At 44.4% G+C, this 18,751-nt stretch overlaps 1 protein-coding gene across 1 annotated transcript in view; it reads right to left on the bottom strand.

Moving 5' to 3' along the window:
- Nucleotides 1–18,751, bottom strand: part of KIAA1244 (KIAA1244 ortholog) — a 176,986-nt gene that overhangs the window by 39,796 nt on the left and 118,439 nt on the right. The window contains exons 15-23 of the mRNA XM_010844224.1: nucleotides 18,415–18,580; nucleotides 15,008–15,115; nucleotides 14,450–14,665; nucleotides 14,178–14,288; nucleotides 12,348–12,498; nucleotides 10,030–10,347; nucleotides 7,915–8,048; nucleotides 3,900–4,045; nucleotides 2,263–2,442 (exon numbers count right to left, since the gene is read on the bottom strand). Coding sequence (XP_010842526.1) covers nucleotides 2,263–2,442; nucleotides 3,900–4,045; nucleotides 7,915–8,048; nucleotides 10,030–10,347; nucleotides 12,348–12,498; nucleotides 14,178–14,288; nucleotides 14,450–14,665; nucleotides 15,008–15,115; nucleotides 18,415–18,580 — 1,530 coding nt within the window. The remainder of the gene's footprint in view (nucleotides 1–2,262; nucleotides 2,443–3,899; nucleotides 4,046–7,914; nucleotides 8,049–10,029; nucleotides 10,348–12,347; nucleotides 12,499–14,177; nucleotides 14,289–14,449; nucleotides 14,666–15,007; nucleotides 15,116–18,414; nucleotides 18,581–18,751) is intronic.

The raw sequence follows: 18,751 nt of genomic DNA on the forward strand, positions 1-18,751 counted from the left end.
TGAACTCCTTTCTATTCCTCATTTCTTGAAAGTTTTTCATTTAAAATGAGTGATGGATAAAACCATAGGGTTTTAATCCTTTATTCTACTGAAAAGATACACGACTGATTTTTGAGCTGTTACACCAATCTTGCTGATTCTGATTCTTTCTTCTACCATTTCACATATTGCTGATAAGCCTATTTAGTGGATTTTTCATGTGTTGTTGTCAACTCTAGAATTTGTATTCGTTCTGTTTCCATTTCTCTATGTAGATTCTCTATTTTTCAGACACTGTCATCTTTGAACATAATGCTTTGAACATACTTATAGTAGCTGCTCCAAAGTCTCTGCCCCCTAATTCAACATTCCAAGCCACAGCCAGGACACACTAAACAGAGCCCTCTTCCCATCACATGTGCTGAACTTCTTTGGCTAAATATTCTATAATTTCTACCATGAACGTATCATTGGTAAGGGTCACCACCTCTTCTAGATCCTGTGTCTGTCTCTCTTCCCACTCCAAATCAGAATTTTGGATCTAAATAATCCTGGTTTTAGCTTAATACAACATCTGGTCTCACTCTAAGGCAGTTTCTATTGTCCACCCTTCCCCCCAACCCCCGAGTATACATCACTGTTTCTTATTTCTTTGAATATCTCATACTTTTTTTGCTGAACATTGGACATTTTAGATATTATAGCAATGCTGGATTCTGATTTATTCTTGTTTTTTTTTTTTTTTTTATACTAAACTGCTCAGGCTTATACTATAGACCCTATCTCTGCTCTTCCCATGGTGTGAGGCACTGGTATCTCTACTAAATTTCTTTATTTTTATTTTTCAGCCTGACTTTCTAGTGCTGTCTTCATGTCTGCATAGGTTAGTCATAAGCTGATTAAGTAGGCAGAGACTTCGCTCAAATACTTTGAGCCTTTAAGGAGACTGCCCTCTGCCAATCAGCTGGGGAGAATATTCAAAGTTCAGCCAGTTTATAACTCTCTCTGGTGTTTTGCTTTCTGATGGGATTTAGACGGTCTATCCTATATACGTCCATATTTCAGTCAGCTAGAGATGCATAAGGAATTTACCTTGTCCTTCTATGAAATCTCTGGTTTCTGGAATCTCATGTTACGTTTGTTACTGGTTCACCATTGCAGCCTTAGGCCAGCAACACTGTAGTATTCTATTGCTCATTTCCTACCAAATCTATATTTTCTAGTGGACAAACCAGTAGTCTTCTTCAAATCGAGTCTGTCTCTTAAGCAGAAAGGCTGATTTTCCCAGTCAGCCTACACTGGTCAAATTACTATTCTTATCATTAGCTTGTAAGTGATGACTTCCACCTTCACTAAGAAGTTCACAGGCTCCCACTGTCCTTAACCAAAGTTCTGGCAAGAACTATTTTTCAGCATAAATGCTACTCAATTTGTCATCTGCCTGTGGTCAATTTCAAGAGCCCTGCAATGGATGCCTTTGACAATTTTTTATTTTTGTAGACTAAATTTTTATGGAGAGGATCTGCTAACTTCTTTATGCCACCATAGCCAAAATCTCTCCTGTTCTAAATGATTATTTAGAATTTTAATAAACACAGTTATTTTAAAGTCAGTCTCTGATAACAGCAATATCTGGATCCCTGGTGGGGAGCTGGAGAGGGTGTATATGTCTATTTTTATTGTTTGCTTTTCTTTCTGTATTCATGACATGTTATTTCCTAATGAGTCAATTATTTTTGACTGAAGGCAGACATTTAGCTTTACCTGATGGTCAGTTTGCTCATGGCCAATCCAGTCTCAGAGCTCTGCTTCTCTGGCTTCCCACTGTTACTTAGTTTTGGGCATCTTAATATTCCTTACTTTCTTGCCTGTGTGTCAGTATATTTAAAATAAAAAGCTTAGCCCTTATTTAACATTTTTAGTAGATTTCAGAGACAGAGGATCTGTATTCTTAGATCATCATCATAAGAAAGATACGAAGTCTCTAGTTTCTTCACCATTTGTCTTTCCGTAGAGGGCAGGACCGTGGTTAAGAGTACAGTGTGGGTATGAGAGCACAGACTCGTATAGCCAGGGTGCCTTGTTCAAATCCAAGCTCCACCAATCACTAATCATATATCCTTAGCTAAACTACTTAACCTCTGCTGGTCCCTGATTTCACACAGGCTTACAGTGCTGGAAAGAGGAAATCTGCAGCGCTCACACAGCAGTCCTGCCCGTTTGCTCAGTGAGGGCCGGCAGGCTATGGCAAAGACAGCGGGGCTGTGACGGCGACACGCTGACCTGGTCTTGGACGTCCTCGTCACACAACTCCAGCTGCATGATACGCTCGAACGGTCGGAAGAGAGCTTCGTTAAAGTGGAAATGAGGTGGCTCATTCCAGTCCGTGAGAACCTCCGTCAGTATGTCATGGATGAAGGAAACCGCCTTCTGAGACACGTGTCTTTCCTTATGGCAGGCAGCCTGCAAAATTCACAAGAGAGTCGAACACCCTCAGGACTTTGGGCAACTAAGAACCTGGTTCCTGAAGGTTTTCCTAACCCACCTTCCTGGAGGGAAGTGGAAGCAGCAACTCTGCTAAAGTAAAAGATTTCAAGGGTAAGTATCAGTGAACAGCACATTAAACTGCACTTTAAATAATTTAACCAACTGATCAGACACATCTTCAGTTTCACTTTGAAGTTTCTAGAAAATTAAGATTTTCTAATAACCAGGCTTCCCTGGTGGCTCAGACCATCAAGAGTCTGTCTGCAATGCAGGAGACCGGGGTTCAATTCCTGGGAAGATCCCCGGGAGGAGAACACGGCAACCCACTCCAGAATTCTTGCCTGGAGAATCCCAGGAGAGAGGAGTGTGGCAGGCTACAGTCCATAGGGTTGCAAAGAGGCATGACTGAGTGACTAACACACACACAGTACAATAATTTCTTCTTCTTTTTCTTTTTCCCAGTAATGTGACATTTTTTGGGGGGCAGTATAGAACACGCTGACTAAATACACTGGAACCTTGTCTGGAAACTGCCCATGGTATCCTTGCTAGCTGTGCTTCAAACATATGAAGATCAGATGAGTCATTTGTCCCTCGGGATGTGGGGTGACTGCACCAATAGTGAATTAATTGACTCACATCATTGTATCTGTGTCCTTTAGTAGTCCTCTCCCACAGTGACTCTGGGCTTGGATGTGTGACTTGCTTTGTTTATATAATATTTGATATTATATAATAACAAGCATTATATAAGTAAAGGACTGAATAAATAATTCTGATTTGGAATTGCCCTCTTGCTTTCCTTTGGAATCCTAAGAATTCCACAAGAACAAGCCAGGGCTAGTTGGCTAGAAGAGAGACCAGATGAGCTATGGCATAGCTCTACCAGATTAAGTGCTAAAGGGCTATACAGACTAGTTACCACTGTCAAACAGGGCAACAATTTCCCCATCAACTTAGAAGTAGCCAGTCACCATGTATTGAGATATTTAGATGGATATTTAGATTACCATATAATTTATCATATAAACTGCTTTCCTTTGGAAAGTCAAAGAGGTCCTAGGAGTGTTAATTCAGTTGAGAAAACCAGGATGTATGGTTCCTCTATGTAGAGGGAATATATTTAGCTATTAGAAAGGGGAGCCCAGCAGGAACAAAAGACATTGTTATGTTCGCGTACAAAAAAGAATTGCCAGACTAAGGCTGGTAGCAGACCATAAAGAATAAGAAACTGGCTGTATGAGGTGCCCAGCTAAGTCACATAAGTATAAAGAAGGGTCAGAGTGAGACCAGGGCAGTGCCACCATTGGGCTGATAGGAGCCATGGGGTGTAATCAGAGAATGATGATGCTTGTAACCAGGCAATGTGGCCACACTGCCTTTGTCCCCACCCTGCCTGGAGTCCCCAGGCCTCCCACTTTCAGGGCGCTCACCTCTACCAGGTGTGGGGCCACGAGGCTCCAGCAGCGCATCACGTGGAGCAGGGGCCTTGATTTGCTCCGCACGATCCTTAGCATGGCATCCCCGAGGCGGAACAGGTGGAGGGCACTTTTGCGGTCTTGGGTAGACTTCACTTCTCCTACAAGAAGGCAAGACCATAAAAGCCATCAATCCCAAACTCAGAAATAGTTTGACCTGTCTAAGCATGGCTAGAGGATGAAAATCAAAGAGTCACAGTTGATAAGTAGGATTATTTGGTGTGAATTTGCCAAGATAGGAAAGGAGCCCGGATTCAAGCATGAACAGGAGTTGGGTCGACAAGGTCAGAGCCCACCCATCTGCTCACTACAGCATCCCTAGTGCCTGCTGTGACAAGTGTGAACAATACTTGTGATAAGGAGGAATGATGTGGTTAAGTATCAATAGAAAGGTTAGGGTATCGGCTGCCCAGGCCCAAATCTTGGCTCCATCATTTAACAGTTGGGTTACCATAGACTGGAAGTTTACCTAATTCACGGTTTCTCATTGTAAAAGTGGGATAACAGTGCCTTCTCCTTAAAGTTACTTCAAGGATGAAATATGACCAATACTCAAAAGTACTCAGCACTGAGAGGGTAACAGGCAGGAAGGCCAGGGGTCTCCAAATGGAGGAAATAGCCTCCAAGTGTCAGACATTTTTATCTCTCTTAAGCGGCAGGAGGAAACAAACTAGCAATATTTTTTCCTTCTCTATACAAATTTAAAGGGAGGTTTCTCTCAAAATACTGTGTTGCCATAATGACACCTGGTTTCGCCTAGAGATAACCAATGCCTTTTTCTTATGGAAATGTTCGTCTTAAGCTATGCTAATGTACTATGCCTTGACCCCAAACTCTGTCTCCAAGTCGGTTCCGCCTCTTGGCCCAGAACCTACTTGACAAACCAGTATGGATATTGTTCCCCTAATCTATGTAAATGAAACTATTTGTATGGTGGTCTGCCCTTCTTCAAGATTCAAGTTAATCATTTTATGGCCCAGGATAAACCATTTGGCGCCAAGATTATCCCAAAATGCATCTTATGGGTGAGGGGCCTGGTGCCATTCTGAATTTTAAGACATTCCTTTCTTTCATTAACAGACTGCTAATGACTATATAACATCCAGCTGAAGACTAGCAGGGGGGTACTCTTTCTGCCCCCTTCTGATGCCTATGTCAGAAGCTTTCTCTATCTCCTTTATACTTTAATGAAACTTTATTACACAAAAGCTCTGAGCGATCAAACCTTGTCTCTGGCCCCGGATTGAATTCTTCTCCTCCGGGGTCCAAGAATCCCGGTGTATTCGCGTGATTCAACAACAACCTTTCAGCACAGGCCTGGCACAGACTACCTGCCCTCCACTCTTAGCAACAGTGGCTGCAGTTATCGTCCCATCATTCACAGCCGCTGTCCACTTTGTCAGCCCTTAACAGCACCTCTGAAGCCCCTGCCAAGCAGGTCAGGCCCCTTTGCTACCAGTAACATGCGATCTAACCTGCTTTGTCTTGCTTCTGTACAATTCTTGCTTGCTCTGATTTCTTGCTACTACTTTGCCACCTTAGTCTTCTTCACTCTTCTTGCTCATGTCCTCCTGCTCTTCCCGCAATGCCCACAAAATGCTGATCACAATCAGCCTCTACCAACCAGAATATGCCTTTCTAATTAGCCTGGCCATATCAAACAAACTTCAAAATGACAGTAACAAAAATCACTGACATTTACTGAATGTTTACCCTGCATGAGACATTGTGTTGGTTCTTTGTGTCTTTAATCACTTTTATTTTATTGAAGTATAGTTAATTTACAATGCATCAATTTCTACTGTCAGTTCAGTTCAGTTCAGTCACTGCTCAGTCGTGTCCGACTCTTTGCGATCCAATGAACTGCAGCACTCCAGGCCTCCCTGTCCATCACCAACTCCCGGAGTTCACTCAAACTCACGTCCATCGAGTTGGTAATGCCATCCAACCATCTCATCCTCTGTCGTCCCCTTTTCCTCCTGCCCCCAATCCCTCCCAGCATCAGAGTCTTTTCCAATGAGTCAACTCTTCGCATGAGGTGGCCAAAGTACTGGAGTTTCAGCTTTAGCATCATTCCTTCCAAAGAACACCCAAGACCGATCTCCTTGCAGTCCAAGGGACTCTTAAGAGTCTTCTCCAACACCACAGTTCAAAAGCATCAATTCTTTGGTGCTCAGCTTTCTTCACAGTCCAACTCTCACATCCATACATGACCACTGGAAAAACCATAGCCTTGACTAGATGGACCTTTGTTGGCAAAGTAATGTCTCTGCTTTTGAATATGCTATCTAGGTTGGTCATAACTTTCCTTCCAAGGAGTAAGTGTCTTAATTTCATGGCTGTAATCACCATCTGCAGTGATTTTTACAGCAAGGTAATTCAGGTATACATATATATACACATATGTATATGTTTAAAATATTATTTTCCAATAGTTTATTACAGGGTATTGAATATAGTTCCCTATGCTATAGGACTTTGTTGCTTATCTTATATATAATAGTTTGCATCTGCTAACCCCAAACTCCCCATCCATCTCTCCTGCACCTCTCTTCCCCCTTGGCAACCACAAGTCTGTTCTCTGTCTGTGATCACTTTAATTTTAAAAGCAAACCTTAAGAAGTAAATGCAACTATTGCTACGTAGAGATTAGAAAACTGAGGATCAGAAAGGTGAACTGACTTGCCTAAATTGACAGCTGGTAAGCGGTGAAGGCAGCATTTTAACTTGGATCTGATTGATTTGATCCTCTTCCCAGGTCTGCTGCTGCTTCTTGCCCCTCACAGTTTTTTTTTTGTAAGCTCAGAATCTGCTGATTTCTCCATGCAAAATACTTTGAAGGTTGCCCCTGGGCTCAGAGATTCTCTAGCAGTTGGCTGGGTCTGGAAAGTTGGCTTTATATAACTAAGGTTTTAAAGTCTATTAAAAACTCACAGGAAAGCACTGTGGTTCTCAAATTAGAATCTGCAGTAAGAGTCAACATTCCTAATGGTTGGAAGGACCTCAGAGGCTGTGCCCTTCAACCTGCCACCACAGTGTGATCCTGGCACATGGCTCTGTGCCTCTGCCTGAATTTCTGGGAACAAGGTACTCACTGTTAACAGCACAACCTGGCTGTAGATGGACAGTGCATTTGTGAGCAAAACCCGCCACTCACTTGGGACCTACTCATGGGCGATTCAATACAACTCTACCCACTCTCCCACATGTTGGCCTTCCAGAGGGTGTTCACCTTGTAACATACATGAAGACTGTGATTCTGTTGTTATTTAGTCTCTAAGTTGTGTCCTGACTCTCTGCGACCCAATGGACTGTAGCCCGCCAGGTTCCTCTGTCCATGGGATTTCACAGACGAGAATATTGGGGTGGGTTGCCATTCTTCTCCAAGGGATCTTCCTGACTCAGAGATCGAAACTGCATCTCCTGCTTGGCACGTGGAGTCTTTCCCACTGAGCCACCTGGGAAGCCCAGTGATTCTGACCCACCATTAAAGCAACATGCCCCTGGGGCAGGTTTTCTAAGAGCGGCCTTGAGGCTTCTGTGGAGTGTTCCATTTTTCTCTCCCAGGCCCTTCTGGAATTAGAAGCTGCTTCTGCAAGTTGGCTGGACTAAGGCAGGTGTGTGCTTTGTGATACGGAGAAAAGTTCCTACCTGCATGTGAAGCTAACTACACGGAGTTGCCACACCATTTCTACGTCACAAGCAAAACTTAGCAGAACAACAGTGATAATACCTGCAACTGTGGCGGCTGCAGCATTTCCATTCACAACGGATAATAACCAACCCCCTACAAGCACCACCCACACAGATCATGTCTCAACTCTACACGACAAATCTGCTCTTGAACTTAGCCAGGGTGACCGTGTATGAAAGGAATGGGGGTTCAAGTCTTCAGGCAGGCTGTTGGCATCAGAGATCTGGGTTGTTTGCTGCTAGCTTCATGGCACAGTTTCTGCAGGGAAAGAATTACCTGGCATCGCCAGTGAGTAATCAACTGTTTCCGTAACAGAATGGAAAAGCTGGGACTGCGATGCTTTCTTCAGCTGGTAAAGAAAACCTCCCAGAGCCATGAGGTTCAGTTTATCTGTAGCATCTTCAAAGAGCCTGGATGAAAGAAAAAGACTTGTTACTTAGAAACAATTCAGCAAAGTCTTTATGCAGAATGATTATGGTAATTTTCTTAAATGTGATTAATAAAAATGCTGTGTAAACACTATAAAGAAATGTATGGTATTGTTGTATCTATTATTACTGAGTACAAGTCTGCAATAATTACAAGATTTTAATCTGAGGGGCACAGACCATCCTAAAGAAAAAAAAAATCTTTGTAGCCCCATGGCATAGCTGAGATGAGCACTCATTAAATGTTTGGCAAGAAGTTGAAAGATGGCAAAGCATCACTCACAGAGGCTTAACAACTGGGAATGGAATCCTCACAATTAACTTCGATTTCATAAACTATAGTAAAGAAAATCCCAGTAAATTAATCAAGGCTTTTGTTGGGCTTCAACTGATGAGTATAATGTTGGACTTGGCCCAGAGGAGGATTCAGAAGCAGGGTCAACTTGATCTGTACGTCCCCTGGGGCAGGAAATGACCTTCTTACTCCTCTGACTCATATACCCAGAGCCTTGGGACATGATAACGCTCAAGCATTTACTGCAATAATGAATATTCCCTAACATGATGGACCTTGCAGTTTCTTGTTTTCCACTCTGTTGGGCACAGACATTTCTAGAAGGAGTTAGGGAGAAGGAAGGGAATGCAGGCAGCAGGGCTCACAGGAGGATCCAGAGGCTCACTGGACCTCGGAATGATGGACCAAACACCAGTCTATGTGGCACTTGAGGAATGAGGCGAGTCAACCTCCCTCTGCTCTGGGGTCAACCCAATGCCCAATCTCCAAATCCATGATGACACCAGACGGGCAAGCAGCCCTCGGGCTGCCATGTGCTGTGAAAGGGAGTGTCTCCAACAGAAGTTGAATAACAAGGCCCTGAAGAGGTGACATGAGGCACACGGTTTTAAGATGGGTAAATTATTGAAACAAATACATCTTTCTTGTGGCTTGCAATTTCAATACCATTTGGTTTCTAGATCTCATTAGTCATTTCTTTTTCTTCTTTGCTAGTGGGAAGAATATTACATCCCACCTGACACCTGTATACCACTTTCCAGATTCCAAAACACTTTCAAAGCCACCTTAATGGTTAAACAGGAAAAAGGGATTATTGTTCTGAGTTAGTGGATGAAGAAACTGAGTCTCAGTGCAACTATTTACACAGACACGACTTTCCAGTTGGATGATATCAAAGCCAGGAACGAATTCGGGTTTCTGAGCCCAGCCAGCAACGCTCTTCCTACATCTCTCTGCACTCCCGTGTGAGCCTCACTGCACCCGTACTGGGTGGTCTGGGGTACAACTACCAAGCATGGGGAGTGGAGTGGGGTGGGCCCCAGGTGAAGGTGACCAAAGCACTCTCCACATCAAGAAGGGCCACTAAACAGCTGGGATGCCTGCTGATTTCTCCCTCTTCACCTTAACGTGGTTGCTGGGCGTCAATTTAGAATAGATCATACTCTTGGGTATACGATTTTAAAATATTACCATCAAAAATAGTGAACATTTACTATTTGCCAAGCTCTGTTCTAAATGCTTCAAACTTATTAATTGAACCTTATGGCTACCCTATGAATTACTTTATGACTGTATTTTGCTATGAGAAATCAGGGCCCACGGAGAGGAAGCTGCCTGTGGACACAGAGTAGGTGCAGAACCTTTGCCCTGGGTAGCCTGCTCTCTGCTCAAAAGCCTCCAGCCATCGTCACTAAACAAGAGTTCATACTGAGTGTGAGACAGAAGTGGGCTTGAAAAAAATTACAAGAGGCTTCCATGACTGGCTAACAAATCAAGTTGTCCTGGGAATGATTTTGGAGCAGAAGAGAAGGATGCAGTGTGGTCAGCAGGGGAAGGGTGCTCTGGGGGGCAGGGGGAGAGAAGGGGAAGGGGAGGGGAGCAGGGAAAGGGAGCAGAGGAGCCTTCCATTCCCCGCTCCGCCCCGGGTGTGTTGGGAATGGCACGCACCTGTCAGCCTGCGTGGAGAGCGTGAGCACCACCTTGGCGGCACTGCTGCCTGTCATGAGGCTGCCCCCACGGAAGTCAGAGGCCCGGCCTCGGCTGCCTTCTCGGACGAGCTCCTGGATGGAGAGCGGTTGGATGACGGGGGCCGCGCTCAGAGAGCTCTCCTGCTCTAGGCTCTGCTCCTGGGGTGAGCCCTCACTCTCCAGGTCCCCAAGGAGTCCGCCTCTGGGGGCCTTCTGGGGCTGGCTGATGGTCAGCGGGGGCTGAGAGGTGCCATCGCTGAAGTGGGTGTGTTCCAAGGTGCCCACGTACTCGCACACCCTGCAGAGAGTCACACATAAGCAGCTGCTGAGTTGCAGCCAGCCAGGCCAGCATGGTCAACCCCACAAGGAGATACGGAGGAGCTGGGCCAGCCTCACGGCCCTCCTGAATCACTGCCCTCCTCCAGCGAAGGCCGCGTTCCTCCCCCCTCCCCGCTCCCTCTCTCCTCACTATATACATTTATTTTGAGTTGGACCACACAGCCTGGAGATGGAGGTGGGAGTTGGGGGGATTCCTCCGGGAAAGTATGGGAACAAAACTCTGTTCATCTCAGTCTGTCCTGTCCAGATACTGGCTTATCAGGACTTTGGCTGTTTGAATGCATTTTCCCAAAAGGTCCTCTTCCCTCTCTGTCTTGTGCTCTAGGATTTGGGAAACATCTCCTTTCTCTGAGATCCCAGAATGAATATGCATATGGTGGACTGGCTCTCTGGCCACAGTGGGCCCTCATTTCAGGGATTCCGCCCAGCTTTGTCCCACTCGGTCCTGACAACTCCATGTAACCCCTACTGGAGTGGAGTAGTCACCTGATCACAGTCAACTCAGAGAAAAGACACAATGTAGTACAATCTTCAGCTTCCAAACAAACTGTTCCTCGACAGGACCTGGGACTGGAGACCCCTCATCCTAGGATAAGTCTAGCTACTAGGAAAGACTACTTTGGATAATCTACTCTGATGTTTCATAATTGGGCCAGTTTTTTGATCCAAATAAATCGCTCGGGTACAAGTTAAATCTTTTCCCTGTTTGCTTGTGAAAGCAATGGAGAACATCTGGTCACCAGCCCCCACAGTAGAACCCACTGTGCTGCACACCAATTCATCCTGGCCCTTTCACACGCTCCTCTCCACAAAAGCCTCCTGTGGGCTTCTCAACCCTAGAAGGATCTTTGAAAGTCAACCAAACTCACTCAAGGCTGGATTTTCTTTGAGGATGATAAACAGAACCTAGGTTAGGCCACTGCCCTAGGCAAGACACCTGAGCCTGGCCGTGGGGCTGTCATTCTGCTACTGAGCGCCCCTCCGCTGCTTGGCCAGAACTGAGCTTGGAGACGGCGGATATATGCCGAGGAGAAGGGTAAGAAGGCGGGCAGCCGCCCTGTGCCTGCTGCTGGGGGATGGTGGTCCTTCCTTTGTCTCAGGTCTGGCTGATTGCCAGTGCTGGAGGAGGAAGGGTTTTCTTCTTGGTTGTGGGAGGACTGTAGTGCTCTTCCTTTGCTTTTATTTTACAGGTGTCACGGGAGGTTCTTTTATTTTGATACTATAAAGCTAAGAGCCAAACTTTTGGCCAATTTTGGCACAAAAGGCTACTCCATTTTTTTCTTTGTCTAGCTAAATTAAAAGTTGTATTTATTACGTATCCATGTAATTTATCAAAAGTCCTTTCAGTAAAGACATTACTAAACATACAGGAATGTTATGTTACTGACACATGACCAGCTTTTATATATGCCTTATTCACCTAACTTATGTGGTCTTTTACCAGACTCTGTTTAAGAATCAGTTTTTCTTCCCTGGGACAACATATCTGCCTCTCAGACAATGTCAAGTGATAATTCACTGTTTCCTAAATTCAGTTCTGTCACTGTGTTCTTCAACATATATATTCAGTTAGGCCCTTATTCCCTCTTCTCTTTTTAATCTCTCATTTAGCGTTTATCCAAACTCTGTGACTTACTGTAATCTACAGGGCATTCCCTGGTGGCTCAGTGGTAAAGAGTCCGCCTGCCAATGCATGAGACATGGGTTTGATCCTTGGGCCAGGAAGATCCCCTGGAGGAAGGCATGGCACTACTGCATTCTTGCCTGGGAAATCCCATGGACAGAGTAGCCTGGTGGGCTACAGTCCATGGGGTTGCAAAGAGCCGAACATGACTTAGTGACTGAGCACCACTGAAGTGCTGGCAGGCATGGAAGTCTACTTCTTCCGCACAGCACCCCCTTCCCCACCCCCGTGGCAGGCAGGTGGCAGGCCTGCAGGGCGGGGACCCCATTGCGCACCTGAACACGTGTGGCCAGCAGTCGGGGTTGTGACTGCCCATCTCCAGGCCGACACTGAGGATGGCGTCCATGCACAGGACGTGGGCTGTGTGCAGCCACACCCCCTGCAGCTTCCCGATCTGCTCCAGCTTCTGCTCCACTTTTAGTTTCACTGCACCAGAAAGACATTCATTACAGTACCGTCCAAGTAAGGGAGACAGAAGGGGAGTGAGAATGGAGGGAAAGGAGAGAACGTGTGCTTGTGCAAGGGCAACAGGAAACTGGAGATGTCACTAGAGGTCACTGGCAGTGAAATCTTCAGTGACACATCCCCGAGGCTCATCATGCAAACTACCCAGCCCACAGGCCCACAGGCCCACAGACACTGGTGACACCAGCTCTGTGGTTTCAGAAGTGGATGGATTCAAGCTGGGATCTGGGTCAGTCACAGCAGCGAGGATGGGCTTTGAGTGCCAATCCCAGCTAAAGCCGTCTGTGCCCAGACCCATCCTCTGGCCCTGTATACTCATACTGAAAATAAGAAAGAATTCCTGGCAGTCAGCAAGTCCTCTCTGAGGTTTATTTACTGTTAGGTGTTCACAATGATGACCATCTTGTACACTCTGAGTACCATGATGACTGCTTTATAACTGAAAATGCCCATATTTTACTCCCAGAGTTTACATTTATTCTTGTGATCTTCAAATAATACTTTTAAAATTGTAGATAATGCGTGAGAAAGATGTAGAAGGTGACTGAAAATGTCAATTATGCAAAATGCCAAGGCAGGGACAAATGAGAGCATCCTCCATGAACCAAGCTGTCCAGTCATTGGAAGATGGGTCTAGTGGGATAATCGAGTCCAGAACCCAGAAACACAGCATGCTCACTTCAGAGGAAGCCAAACCATGCTCCTACTGTAAGGGGCAAACTGATTTTTAGTAAAGCCTCATTTGTCTCCTGGATGTGATACTGATTTAATTTTTTGTCTATAATTCAAATATTAGCTGTGGTTTAATAGGTTTTGGAGATCTTTAAGTGCTTTTATGTAACTTATAGTTGTACATTTTTAGTGCAAGTGTGATACCCTTTTGCTGTTAACAGTGGGGATGTATGAGAGTTGGTCTGCTTTCACATGGGTCTCTTTTACTCAAGTTCTAGGAACACCAACCTAACCTGTATTTTCTCAGCTAAAAAGATGCCAACTCTTTCTGTGACTACTTATTTTTTGCACCTGATACAATGTTAGCACAAGTCGGCCCAAGCTCCCAATTTTAACTCGTTTGCTGCCTGCCATTCATCTTCCATTCCTATGAGACAGGCTATTCTCTTATCTAGATAACCATCTGCTTCATCGATGAACTGATTTTATCAAGTTAAAAATCAACTCTTTCCTCAGTTCACAAAGCTTGGGTTTTCTCCAACAAGAAAACCCTGAGCCTCCTCTCGGGATTCTTCCATCAGTGTGATCCCTGCTTCAGAACACAGGCCCTTCTGCCCTCCCCCTGTAGCCTGAGGGGTCCTCAAATGTGCACCCCTAGGAAGTTCCAAAGCCAGTGGTCAGAGAACACCAGAGGTGTGAAGAGCTGAGTTGAGGGGCCTCTGGCTAGCAGCCACATGTACTTTCTTAGTCACCAGGGGCCAGTATATCTCCTATCTTCACAGGGATCTACTGAGCATCTGGAGGATCAGCCCATAAAACAGACTTAAGTCTGTGGTCGGGCAGGGTCTCGTCATCAGTGGTGTATACAATGTGCCGTGTATCACATACGCAACAGGGAGGAACGTGTCTGCTTGTGTGAGCAGACCTCACATGAGGTTCCAGGTGGATTCTGGCCTTCCTGTCGCTACCTTGTGCTATGGCATCACTGGGTTCCTGGGTTTCCTTTTCCTCTTTCTCCTCCTGGACACAGGAGGCAGCTGCCATCTGGGCGAGGGCCGAAGCACAGTTGGCTGCAACTCCTTTAGAGAAAACAAACAAATCACCCTTTAACTGAGTTTATTCTCTAGCCGTTCATCTGGCAAAACTACTTCTAAAAGACTTGTCCACCAGGGCCACTCATAACGCATTCCTCAGGGACACCCCTTGGGCCACGGGTCAGGAATACTCTACCTTGCCTTACCTAGAGCGCAGCTCAGACGCGCGGCTTTCCGCAGCCCATCGAGGCTCATGCAGATAGCATCGCGTTCTTTTTGGTTCTGTTCTTTGATGCCTTCAGCTCCCAAGATGAAGGCCAGCCCTTTGGAGCTGCCGGCCATTCGGCCCGTCAGGGGGGTTGATAAAGTGTCGATCAAGTTCTTCCAGCAGCCAATCAGAATATAGCGAGCAAATGCCACACCTAAAATGTGAAGGGGCGTGGGTTACCTTCCAGAGGCAAAAATGACCTGGTGATGAATGCCATGGGATTCTCTGGCCATCCCATTAGCATTACTGAGGTGTATGCAATTTTACTACAGGAAATACAATGGAATGGATATCAGACTGTTTCAGTTTATGCTTATAAATAATGAATGTGGCATCAGCAGCTGGGTGATGCCAGTAACTTCTATCAGGTATTTTCCTGCCAAGGCAAAAATCTTAATTCATTTATGTCAGCACAAAAAGCTGCCGCATAATAACTTAATAGATGATAACACACACAATGGATGCATATTCATAAACCCAAGACCCAAGTCACTACCTGCCACCGTGGAGTCATCAATTCTCCTGCCCTGGGTGAAAGGAGACTCCATCGAAGCTGAGGCCATCAGCTGCCCTCCAATTGCACTGCTCTCTAAGCCATCGATATCTGTCAAGGAAAAAGGGCAAGGTGTTTCCCCTCCTTTTTAAAGAACACTGTAGTCAAAAACAGCTACCACAATATTCACTTTTTCCCCCAATGAATAGCCATGGGATTCATTATGTACCAAGTATATAACAACCTGTTATCAGAATGTTAAAAATTTTTGTTTTATCCATTCAGTACAGTTTTCTTTCATTGCTAGAGCTTTCTTCTGTTAGACTGATGCATATTTTTTCTTTGAAAAAATAAAGATAAATTCTGCTATCTCTGTTAGAAAATCTATTGATTTAGAATATTTTGACCTTTGAATACTCCCTTTTATTCCAAACCAAGGCATTATTCCCACATTTTATATGTACCAGGTTACTCCAACATGGATCTTTCAGTACTTCCTCATAAGAATTAAGAGGAGAATACGTCTCTTTGGTAAGATTATCATATAACCTGATTGGAAAGCACCCACCACAAGGGAAGCCCAAGAATACTGGAGGGGATAGCCTATCCCTTGTCCAGAGGATCTTCCCAACCCAGGAATCGAACCGGGGTCTCCTGCATTGCAGGTGGATTCTTTACCAACTGAGCTATTAGAGAAGCCCTTGGAAAGCACAGTACCTTACTAATAACACTGTACCATTTTCAAAGTGTTTTCACTTAACATTTTTGTTTATTAGACCTACAACTCTGTGTTGGCAGGCAGGGTAGGTATTATTTTTCCTATTGATATTTCATGAAGGAGGAAATAAGTTTTCAAAATAAGAAAATTGCCCAAGGTCATGAGGCTGGCAAAGGAAGAAATCGGACTTAGTATTCATATTCTTCATACAGTGTTATGGGTCAGTTATATCTCAGTAAAACTGGGTGGGGGGAAGGCAGTGAGAAATATCTGACGACTCAGTAGGAACAGACTAGTTTCACTGAATTAATTTACTGATGGTCAAATGGTCTAATGACATCCTAGAAACTGCCATGTAACAGTTTTGTTTCCTCCGTGCTAGCTAATGAACTGATGAATTCAGGTAACACAAAGCTTATCCAAGTGCTAAAACCCCCAGTTGTACAGAACACTCTGACACGACATGACATAAGGGATGGCCACAGGTAGTACAGCGTTGATCACCAGATTGCTGCTATTGCTTTTCCTTGCACAAAATGAAGACCAGATGGACGTTTCTAAGCTCTAGGTTAATTGCTGCTCAAATTCACTTGTCACTTCATACTTGAAATCTGTTACAAAGAATCACAGAATCTAAATCTGTAGAATTCTTATGAAAAGCTTCTGATTTTCTATCACTAATCAAAAGCTAGATAACTTTTCTATGGATGAAGCAATTGAACTTATTGTTCCATTATAAAAGACACAGCTGATTAACAGTGATGACCAATGAAAATGGCTCCTGTGAATAGCCTGGTATGTGATCATTTTTACATCTACTAAATGACTCCTTGTACTAAGGTTCAGGGAAGAAATTCAGAGGTTAATTTTGGCAGAAAGGATGGCATTTGAAAATTAAGACTGGCAGGTTTAGGATCCTCATCTAAATTCCAAGGCACTTAGAAGCTCTGGGCAGGACTGTAATCTCGGTCTGAAGGTAGTTTGTGGAGTCTGATGGAAAACAAGCATTCCTTAGAAGCAGACTGACTAAATGTCTCATAAATGTCTTCATAAATATGAATTCCTATTTTTCAAACTGATGTAAATATTATAATTAATAAAATAAATGGTGTCTGTGTAGGGCCATGCTCTACTTATACCATCAGCGGAAGCCATGAGACGATCACTCAGATCAGGAACCAGTCTAGGAACTCAGATCAAATATAGGACAAGCCTGAAGATCTAATTTATGAAGGTTCCTGATAACCAGTCCAAACTTTTGAGCAACCCCTGATCTTGACTTGACATTGTGGTTATGCCATGTAAAGCCATGAATGGCTGCTTTTCCAAAATGTTGCCTTATGACTGCATCCCATACTGCTTCCAAAAATCTCTAATAGAAATGAAAACTCTGGATGCTAAAGACATAGATTCTGGGCAACTATCTTGCATTCTTTTCTTATATAATATTTTTGTAACTTTTAATTTCAAATTTCAGAAGTTACAAGAATAGTACAAGGAACTCTCCTTGAGTGTATGTATTAAGTATGAGACATATTATTGATATATGTATTATTGATGTGACATCACACACACATATCACAGATTCACCAGTTACTTTCACCTTGCCCCATTTATTCCACAATTCTCTGTGTATGTATCTATATTGCTTCTTAACCAATTTAGAATAAGTGGAAACATCCAGTCCTTTTACCCATAAATACAGTATCATTTAAGTTAAGAAATCTAACACTAATAAAATTTTATTATGTAGTTCAAATCCATATTCAACTTTAATCAACTGCCCCTTCATGGTTTTTAAGAAAAATTTATTGGAGTATAGTTGATTCATAATGCTGTGTTAGTTTCTGCTGTACAGCAAAGTCAATCAGTTATACATATAGCCACTCTTTTTTAGATTCATTTCCCACATATGCCATTACAGAGTACTGAGTAGAGTTCCCTGTGCTATACACAGGTCCTTATTAGTTACCTATTTTATATATAGTAGTGTGTACATATCAATCCAATCTTCCAGTTTATCTCTTCCTACATAATTTTTAACTCTGGTACAGCTGGGAAGGTAAGGGAGGATCTCTGATATGGACAAGAAATGGGGAAGAAGCCAAGTTTAAAATCAATTATTTTACATTGCTGGCAAATTCCCAGGAGCACTGAATCATACAGGGTATCTTTTGTGAGAGCTTCCAGGAATAACTCTGGGCTTTGCACCCAGACAGTACTTCATATCCCCAGAAAAAGTCTACGGTTTTATCCCAATGGACACAGATGCTAAGTAATTCATAATCTAGGCTTCCCTGGTGGTTCAGATGGTAAAGGATCTGCCTGCAATGCGGGAGACCTGGGTTCGATCCCTGGGTTGGGAAGATCCCCTAGAGAAGGGAATGGTGACCCACTCCAGTATTCTGGCCTGGAGAATTCCATGGACAGAGAAGTCTGGCGGGCTACAGACCATGGGGTTGCAAAGAGTTGGACACAACTGAAGGGACTTTCACTTTTAATTCCTAATATAATGGGGCACAGTGAGCCTGCAGAGTCCCACATGGAAGAAGGACAGAAAGCTGTTGTGAGGTGAATTCATGACACTTCCTGGGAACTGTCACCAATGGCCAGGGAGGCTTTATGGGTGCTGTTTCAAAGCCTGAGCCCTCCCACCCCTGAGCGCCACGGAGCCCTGCAAGGAGCCACTGACCCGTCAGCATGGTGATGAGGGGGAGGCTGTTGTCTTCAGGGCTGCCCCAGTAGCCGGCTTCTCCGAGCATGTTTCTGTCAAGAACCTGGTGGTAAAGTTCCTCAATCCAGGCCTGGGAAAAGACCATCAGCACCCCGCTGGTCTGGACCTGCTTCATGAACTCTTTCTGCAGAGAAGATCACAGGAGAAAACGACCAGATACGACCCCCTGCAAACAACAGGCTCCCACGTCCCTGGAGTCACTGAGTCACTGCTTACAGGAAAAACACGACTCTGCTGATTGGGCTTAGGAGGTCGGAAGGGAAGCGGAAACTGTGGTGGAAAGGTCACAGACTTC

The sequence above is a fragment of the Bison bison genome, unplaced genomic scaffold, assembly GCF_000754665.1.
Source record: "Bison bison bison isolate TAMUID 2011002044 unplaced genomic scaffold, Bison_UMD1.0 scf7180017864198, whole genome shotgun sequence".
NCBI lineage: Eukaryota > Metazoa > Chordata > Mammalia > Artiodactyla > Bovidae > Bison > Bison bison.